Here is a 9,174-nt window from a genome sequence, read left to right as displayed (position 1 = left end):
ACTTTTGGATGGAGGAGGTCTACTTTATAGGCTTCAATTATCTCCCTCCTTTCCTCAAGGTTGTAGTTCACTCCAAAGATTGCAGTCACAGAACATTGTGTTCCATTAAATAGGAGACTATCAATGGCCAGAAACCCGATTTGAATCAAAACAAGCTAGCAACTGTACTTTATGTAATAATAAAAAAAAAAAAAAAAAAAAAAAAAAAAAACACACAGCTAGCAACATTTAATTGGAAAAAAAGGTTTTATTGTTCCTTGTTAAAATTATAGAAAGCAATATATAGCAAGTCATAGTAGTGTACATTTGAAAGGAAAGCTCTCAAATGAGAGCTTACACCAAAAACGGACACCTAATTCTATACAGTATAATTCTATACTGGAAATTCATAATAATATCATTGAATCTGAGTGAACATAGCAATGATAGGGCTAGAACGTGCCCCTCCTTTCTCACTGAACAAGCCAGCCATTTCCAGGGACAGCTTTGCAGAATGGCATCTACCTAAACAATCGATAAAGACACTATGGATAATCTCCGAAATCTTTTATAGATCAATAATGCAGCCATTAACAAAACATAACTTAACACCGAATTCCCATTCCAATGGCCATAAATGTACCAAAGGTGCCACCGCTTTGCATCATGGTCTTTCCAATGCCGCCGAAAAGTTCTCGCCCTCGCATTCCAATTCTGAAAGAGAAAAAGGTGCCATCAATGCAACGTGTCTTCTATACACAACTCTGCTACGATTTCTAATAGTTCTTCACATTCAATTAAAGAGCAGCTTCAATCAAGAACATAAATACCTGAACTACTAACATGACTTCACTTGTCACCCATAGTGTGATGCTAAATGCACCTTCACTTGCTGGGGCCAACATCTGAACTCTGTATTCTTCTGGGTTCAGGATCTTTGGCCATCTTGATTGGTCGGACTGACTAGCTAAAGGCAAAACTTTTCTTTTTTAGATTTGGATAGAGTAGAGATAGATTAGAACGCCTGTCAGTTCTTATTGCCATCTGTGCTCCTGTTAGGGAGATTCACCCTCTCCAATTTGTCCCATTTACCATTATCAAGTAAGTGAAAGAAAAACCCAAATTGTGGGTTGTCCCCAGAAAAGTAATAGAGGAGAAATCTTCCAATGGGGACACCAGTCCTAGAGATCTGGGGATCCCCAAGGAATTTCCTTAATTTGCAGGGATTTTGTCTCACTTCCCATTTGGTTATGGGACAGGAAGTGAAGGGAAATCTCCACAATGGGACACAGATGGCGCAAAGATTCGGCCGACGACCGATCGGCCGATTGTAGGCTTGTTAGTATGATGCTTCCGACAGCGCACTTTCGGCCGAAAAGAATCTGTCGTGCAAGCATTAAAATTTTTTGTATGCCGACACCAGAACGGCCGATTGTTCGCCAGTCAGTACAGAATTCGGCCGACAGACAGCAGATTTGCAAGACTGGGCATGCTCAGAAAAGAAAAGACCAGGAAAGTTAACCATCACATGACATCACTTCTGCAGTCGGCTGTTGTTGGCCGACAAAATTCGTGTGCAGTCTTTTGCAGTTTTCAACAGACACGACAGCCCTGGACAAAAGACGGCCGATCGTTCGGCCGACGATCAGTACGTGTGTACAGGGCTTTAGTTCCACTTTGAGGAAACCTGCGAGAAGATATATGGTAGCTGCTATTGCTGACTTGGTTTTTAGAAGTGGTTAGACAAGCCAAGTTGTCTTTTAAGATGTGCTGGGGCTGTGCATCTAATGGCAGGATGGAGAGGGGATACCCACAGATGGACAGCTCTAAAGCTGCCTTATCACTTTGTTGCAAAAATTAAGGAGGAATTCCAGGGATGGATATTTTATACATAGTTATATTGGTCTTACTTGGGCCAATGTAACTCACCATATAACATACCTGGCCGATGGCCTGAAAGCTGTAAATTCCTGAAGTAGACACGGGTACTCCAGTGATCTCCAATTGCTTCTTGGTAACACGTCAAGGGGCTGACTTGCTGCATTGTTAACACAGGAGGTTGGCCAATCAGCATTTTCTGAATTAATGCAGTGTTCTCTGATTGGATGAGCTTGAGAGGCAAGGCAGTATTGTCACTCTCTCCACTTCATTCAGAAAACTGTTTGCATACATTCAGGTGATGCAAAGCATTCTCTGGATGTCACCAGTGCTAAGCGGACAACCTCCTGTGTTCAGAATGCAGCAGAACAGCCATTCGGTGCGAAACCTGGAAGCTAGTGGAGATACAGTGCCTTGCGAAAGTATTCGGCCCCCTTGAACTTCAACCTTTTGCCACATTTCAAGCTTCAAACAAATATATAAAACTGTAATTTTTTGTGAAGAATCAACAAGTGGGACACAATCATGAAGTGGAACGAAATTTATTGGATATTTCAAACTTTAACAAATAAACTGAAAAATTGGGCGTGCAAAATTATTCAGCCCCCTTAAGTTAATAACATTGTAGCGCCACTTTTTGCTGCGATTACAGCTGTAAGTCGCTTGGGGTATGTCTCTATCAGTTTTTCACATCAAGAGACTGAAATTTTTGCCCATTCCTCCTTGTAAAACAGTTCGAGCTCAGTGAGGTTGGATGGAGATCGTTTGTGAACAGCAGTTTTCAGTTCTTTCTACAGATTCGATTGGATTCAGGTCTGGACTTTGACTTGGCCATTCTAACACCTGGATATGTTTATTTGTGAACCATTCCATTGTCGATTTTGCTTTACGTTTTGGATCATTGTCTTGTTGGAAGACAAATCTCCGTCCCAGTCTCAGGTCTTTTGCAGACTCCATCAGGTTTTCTTCCAGAATGGTCCTGTATTTGGCTCCATCCATCTTCCCATCAATTTTAACCATCTTCCCTGTCCCTGCTGAAGAAAAGCAGGCCCAAACCATGATGCTGCCACCACCATTTTTGACAGTGGGGATGATGTGTTCAGGGTGATGAGCTGTGTTGCTTTTACACCAAACATAACGTTTTGCATGGTTGCCAAAAAGTTCGATTTTGGTTTCATCTGACCAGAGAACCTTCTTCCACATGTTTGGTGTGTCTCCCAGGTGGCTTGTGGCAAACTTTAAACGACACTTTTTATGGATTTCTTTAAGAAATGGCTTTCTTCTTGCCACTCTTCCATAAAGGCCAGATTTGTGCAGTATACGACTGATTGTCGTCCTATGGACAGAGTCTCCCACCTCAGCTGTAGATCTCTGCAGTTCATCCAGAGTGATCATGGGCCTCTTGGCTGCATCTCTGATCAGTCTTCTCCTTGTATGAGCTGAAAGTTTAGAGGGACGGCCAGGTCTTCGTAGATTTGCAGTGGTCTGATACTCCTTCCATTTCAATGTTATGGCTTGCACAGTGCTCCTTGGGATGTTTAAAGCTTGGGAAATCTTTTTGTATCCAAATCCGGCTTTAAACTTCTCCACAACAGTATCTCGGACCTGCCTGGTGTGTTCCTTGTTCTTCATGATGCTCTCTGCGCTTTAAGCAGACCTCTGAGACTATCACAGTGCAGGTGCATTTATACGGAGTTTTGATTACACAGGAGGATTCTATTTATCATCATTAGTCATTTAGGTCAACATTGGATCATTCAGAGATCCTCACTGAACTTCTGGAGAGAGTTTGCTGCACTGAAGTAAAGGGGCTGAATAATTTTGCACGCCCAATTTTCCAGTTTTTTTATTTGTTAACAAAGTTTGAAATATCCAATAAATTTCGTTCCACTTCATGATTGTGTCCCACTTGTTGATTCTTCACAAAAAATTAGTTTTATATCTTTATGTTTGAAGCCTGAAATGTGGCAAAAGGTTGCAAAGTTCAAGGGGGCCGAATACTTTCGCAAGGCACTATATATCTCTCTATCACACACACACACACACACACACACACATACATATACATATATATATATATATATATATATATACACACACACACATAATTAATTTTTCCTGTACGTGTGTATATACAATTTGTTTCTGTGTGTGGAAATATTAATCACATTTTTTACACGTTTGTCTTTTATACATTAGTGAGTAACTAGCTCAATGTGATTGCTGATTTATACAGTCATGGCCCAAAATATTGGCACTCCTGAATTTCTGTCAGATAATGCACCATTTTGCCCAGAAAATTAGTGCAATTGAAAATCTTTAGGCATTTTCATGTTTGTTTCTTTTGTTTTTATTGGTATGGCAAAAAAAAAAAAAAAAAACGGAGAAACAAAAAGCCAAATCTAGCAAATTCCACACAAAACTCCAAAAAATGGACTGGACAAAAATATTGGCACCGTCTCAAAATTATAAAAAAATATGTGCATTCCAGTTTGTGAAGCTCCTGTAATTCGTAATCAAACTCATCTGTATCAAATAACAGGTGCTGACAATACAGAAATCACACCGACCACCGACAATGACAAAAACTGACAACCCTTCTGCTGATTGTCTCTCTGTGCCATACGGACCAAGGGGAAGAGAAAGAGCAGCAAAGAATTGTACGAGGATTTGAGAACAAAAATTTGTTGGAAGAGCATGGACAATCTCAAGAGTACAAGTCTCTCTTCAGAGATCTTAATATTCCTGTATCCACTGTGCGCAAAACTGCCAAGAAGTTGGCACTGTAGCTAAACTCCCTGGACTGAAAAAAAATTGTTTAACCGCTTGCCGACCGCCGCAAGTAGATTTACTTAATTAACGTCACTAGCCTGGGAGGGTCTGGGGAGCGAGCGCGCGCTCCCGCGCGGTCACTGACCCCCCCCCCCCCGCGCGTGTGACCAGCGGACCCGATGTCCGCCGGCCACTCGGCGATCGTCGGGGGAGAGGGAGAATGTCAGGCAGCTTGTGTAAACAAGCTGCCTGTCATTCTCCTCGCTGTAAAGACACTGATCACACGGATCTAGTATGTAGATCCGTTGATCAGTGTCCTTACAGCTGAAGCCACAGCCAATCACAGTAAGAATCATGCCCCTAGGGACACACACAGCCCCTCCCTCCCAAATAAAGTTAACCCCTTCACTGCCAGTGTATTTTTACAGTAATAGTGCATATGTATAGCACTGATTACTGTAGAAATGTCACTGGTAACCCCAAAAATGTCAGTCAAGGGTCCGATCTGTCCGCCGCAATGTCGCAGTACCGCAAAAAAAATAAATAAATCGCAGATCGCCGCCATTACGCGTTAAAAAAAAAAACCCACCAAAAATGACAAAAATCTTTCCCTTTGTTAGTAAACGCGATAACTTTTGCGCAAACCAATCAAAATACGCTTTTTGTGATTTTTTTTTTACCAAACATAGGTAGCATAAAACAAGTTGGCCAAAAATGTTAAAAATTTTTGATTTTTACATTTTTTTTTGGGGAATTTCATATAAAAAAATGTGAAAAATATTGCTATTTTTGCAAAATTGTCGCTCTTTTTTTGTTATAGCGCGTGATCAAAAAAAAAAAAAATCGCACAAGTGATCAAATACCACCAAAAGAAAGCTCTGTTTGTGAGAAAAAAAGGACGTCAAATTCGTTTAGGTACAGCGTCGCACGACCGCGCAATTGTCCGTTAAATTCACGCAGTGCCGAATCGCAAAATACCCCCTGGTCTTTTAGCAGGAAAATCCTCCGGGGCTTAAGTGGTTAAAGGATTGTTGGAATAGTGGATAAAGAACCTTAATCAACTTCCAGACAAATTCAAGCCGACCTTCAGGCACAGGGTACAACTCTGCACTGGATCAACTGCGGGTATAGGATTGTATGGTTGGGTTTTTATTACCGTTTTTGTTTTTTATTGGTTGAGCCAGATGGGACTTGTGTCTTTTTTCAACCTGACTAACTATGTAACTATGAATCTCCATCTGAATGAAAATGGACGCTATGATAGCAGACCCAAGAGGACCCCACTGCTGAAAGGGAACATAAAAAAGCCACATTGGAGTTTGCCAAAACATATCTGAGGAAGCCAAAGTACTTTTAGTAGAATGTGCTGTGGACATACAAAATAAAATTACAGCTTTTTGATAAAGCCCATCGTTCTACTGTTTTCAGAAAAAGAAAGGAGGCCTTTAAAGAAAAGAACACAGTCCCTACAGTCACACATGGTGGAGGTTTACTGATTTTTTTGGGGTTGCTTTGCTGCTTCAAGCACTGAATATCTTGACCGTGTGCATGGCATTGTGAAATCTGAAGATACCAAATTGTGAAGTGCAATGTAGGGCCTAGTGTCTGAAAGTTGGGTCTCGTCGTAGGTCTTCCAGCAGGACAATGACCCAAAGCACACATCAAAAAGCACCCAGAAATGGTTTAAGAAAAAGCACTGGAGAGTACAGAACTGGCCAGCAATGAGTCCAGATCTGAATCCCATAGAGCACCTGTGACAAGATCTCAAAAACAGCAGTTGGAAAAAGAAAACCTTCCAATCTGAGAGACCTGGAGCAGTCGGTGAAATAAAAGAGTGGTCCAAAAGGTGTAAGATACTCATTAAAGAGGTTGTAAACCCATAGATTTTTTTTCGCAACCTGAAAGAGAAAGACATAATGAGCTAGTATGCACCGCATACTAGCTCATTATGAAATACTTACCTTAGAACGAGCCCCCGCCGTGCCGCCCGCTTACCTGTATGACGGGCGACATGTCCAGTCGCCCGTCTAACGGGATGGCGGCATCCGGCCATCTGATTGGCCGGAGCCGCGGTGACGTCACTCCCACGCATGTGCGCGGGAGCCGACGGTCATGGGACTCTGAAGGAACGGCACCAGCGGCCGTTCCTTCAAAGCACATGCGCCAGTGACGTCACTGGCTTCATGTAAGGTAAATATCTCCTAAACGGTACAAGTTTAGGAGATATTTACAGTACCTATAGGTAAGCCTTATCATAGGCTTACCTATAGGTAAAAGTGTCCGAGGAGGGTTTACTTCCTCTTTAAAGATTACAGGATTCTGGGATTGGGGGGCAGGGGTGCTACCAAATACTAAACTGAGGGTGCCAATAATTATTTTGTCCAGTCAATTTTTGGAATTTTGTGTGTCAGATTTGACTTTTTGTTTCTCCACTCTTTTGTGTCAAACAAAAGAAATAAACATGAGAACACCTAAACATTTGTAATTGCAACAATTTCCTGGGCGAAGTGGGGCATTATCTGACAGAAATTCAGGGGTGCAATATTTTTGGCCGTGACTGTATGTGCATACACCTCATTTAATGCATCTGTAAAATTGTTATTTTTTTATTCTTATTTTTATATTTTGTATTTGTTTTTAATTTTCCATTCATTACTTTGGACTTTTTGTCATCAATGTTTCAAATATGATAGTCCTGCAGCCACTGGGACTTGTGGTCCTCCGCCACTCTAGCTGCCCATATAAGCCCCACTCAAAACAGGATACCCGTATGCCCTGAAGAAGGAGCACATGCTCTGCAAACGCGTCGCCACATCCTTGCATCAGGTCCAGGCAAGACGTCACATCCACCACGCTCTGTGTTCCACGGACTCGGGAAGCCCTGAGAGCCTCCGGTGCTGGTGATCGTTTGGATCTCAGCCCTCCACCCTCAGGCGGATCGAGACCGGGATCTATGTTGCCTAGGACCTTTAGAGACCGGGTGACATTCTTGAGTTTTTACCTCTCGTGATATTTTTTATCCTTAATAAAGTAATCCAATTGTTACACTTAAGCCCCGTACACACATACCGATCGTCGGCCGACCGATCGGCCGTCTTTTGTCTGAGGGCTGTCTTGTCTGTTGAAAACTGCAAAAGAGTGCACACGAATTTTGTTGGCCAACAACAGCCGACTGCAGAAGTGATGTCATGTGATGGTTCACTTTCCTTGTCTTTTTTCTTTTCTGAGCATGCCCAGTCTTGCAAATCTGCTGTCTGTCGGCCGAATTCTGTACGGACTGGCGAACAATCGTCCGTTCTGGTGTCGGCATACAAAAATTTTAAATGCTTGCACGACAGATTCTGTTCGGCCGAAAGTGCACTGTCGGCTGTCGGAAGCATCATACTAACAAGCCGAAAATCGGCCGATCGTTCGGCCGACAATCTGCACGTGTGTACGGGCCTTTAGTTGCGGCTTGTCTTCCGCCTTGTAATCTGTAAGTAAATAACCATTTTGTTTTTGGGTTTAATACCGCATTCATTTATTCAAAGTTCCAATGATGCCCCTTTTTACTCAAGGTCATACATGTTAAGTCCCTCCACCCTCTTCTGTTGGTTTATTTCTCAGACCTTGTAACATTTTTGTTGCCCGTCTCTGGATCAGCTCTATCTATCAATACCGTTTCCGTTTGAGAGGTCTTCACAACTGGACATCATATTCTAAATCAGGGGTCTTCAAACTATGGCCATCCAGTTGTTCAGGAACTACAATTCCCATCATGCCTAGTCATGTATGTGAATGTCAGAGTTTTACAATGCCTCATGGGATGTGTAGTTCTGCAACAGCTGGAGGGCCTTAGTTTGAGGATCCCTGCTCTAAACAAAGCCGATGTGCAATCCAGAGTCACGAAAGGTAATATTTGCTTTTTGTGGACTCTCATCTCAGAAACAGTTTAAATTCATTTTTGTTTGCTCACCTTAAACAGGAGAATGTGCCAAAGAGTGCTCCAGCTGCCATGCCCACAGTGCACCCCATCATGAAGCCCATCTTTATTTTGTCAAAGCAACGGGGCTGTGACTGCCCATAAGGTCCACCTACAGAAACCGGCATCTGCAAGAGAGCGACCCTATTAATGTTTGTCAACATGTGCAAAATAAGACATATCAGCATTGCCTTAAGGCTGCATTCACATGTCAGCTTATAATTGTGGGCAGAACCGCCGCGGTTCCGCCCGCGATTCAGAGATTTATTTCAAATCGCGGGACGCCTAGCGTTGCCCGTTGATTTGCAATAGCCCCCCAAACGCCGAGCGATGTTGCCGCGATTTACGCCCGCCGAATCGTGGCAACATCGCGCAAACAAAATCGCGGGACGCAATACGCTCCAAAGAAGCTCTTGTACTTTTTTGGAGCGTATTGCGTCCCGCGATTTTGTTTGCGCGATGTTGCCGCGATTCGGCGGGCGTAAATCGCGGCAACATCGCTCGGCGTTTGGGGGGCTATTGCAAATCAACGGGCAACGCTAGGCGTCCCGCGATTTGCAATAAATCTCCGAATCGCGGGCGGA

General features: G+C 42.9%; 1 protein-coding gene across 1 annotated transcript; it reads right to left on the bottom strand.

The window, feature by feature from the left end:
• Nucleotides 1-227: 227 nt before the first annotated feature.
• ROMO1 (reactive oxygen species modulator 1) lies at nucleotides 228-8,751 on the bottom strand. The gene is made up of 2 exons (XM_082271361.1): nucleotides 8,585-8,751; nucleotides 228-693 (listed from the first exon to the last, which is right to left on the bottom strand). Exons 1-2 carry the CDS (start codon nucleotides 8,716-8,718, stop codon nucleotides 585-587), a joined length of 243 nt encoding a protein of 80 aa, XP_082127487.1. The 5' UTR covers nucleotides 8,719-8,751; the 3' UTR covers nucleotides 228-584.
• Nucleotides 8,752-9,174: the final 423 nt, after the last annotated feature.

The sequence above is a fragment of the Pelophylax lessonae genome, assembly GCF_965119305.1.
Source record: "Pelophylax lessonae genome assembly, chromosome: 11".
NCBI lineage: Eukaryota > Metazoa > Chordata > Amphibia > Anura > Ranidae > Pelophylax > Pelophylax lessonae.
The sequence above is the reverse complement of the archived record's forward strand: the minus strand, read 5'-3'. Positions and strand labels throughout refer to the sequence as shown.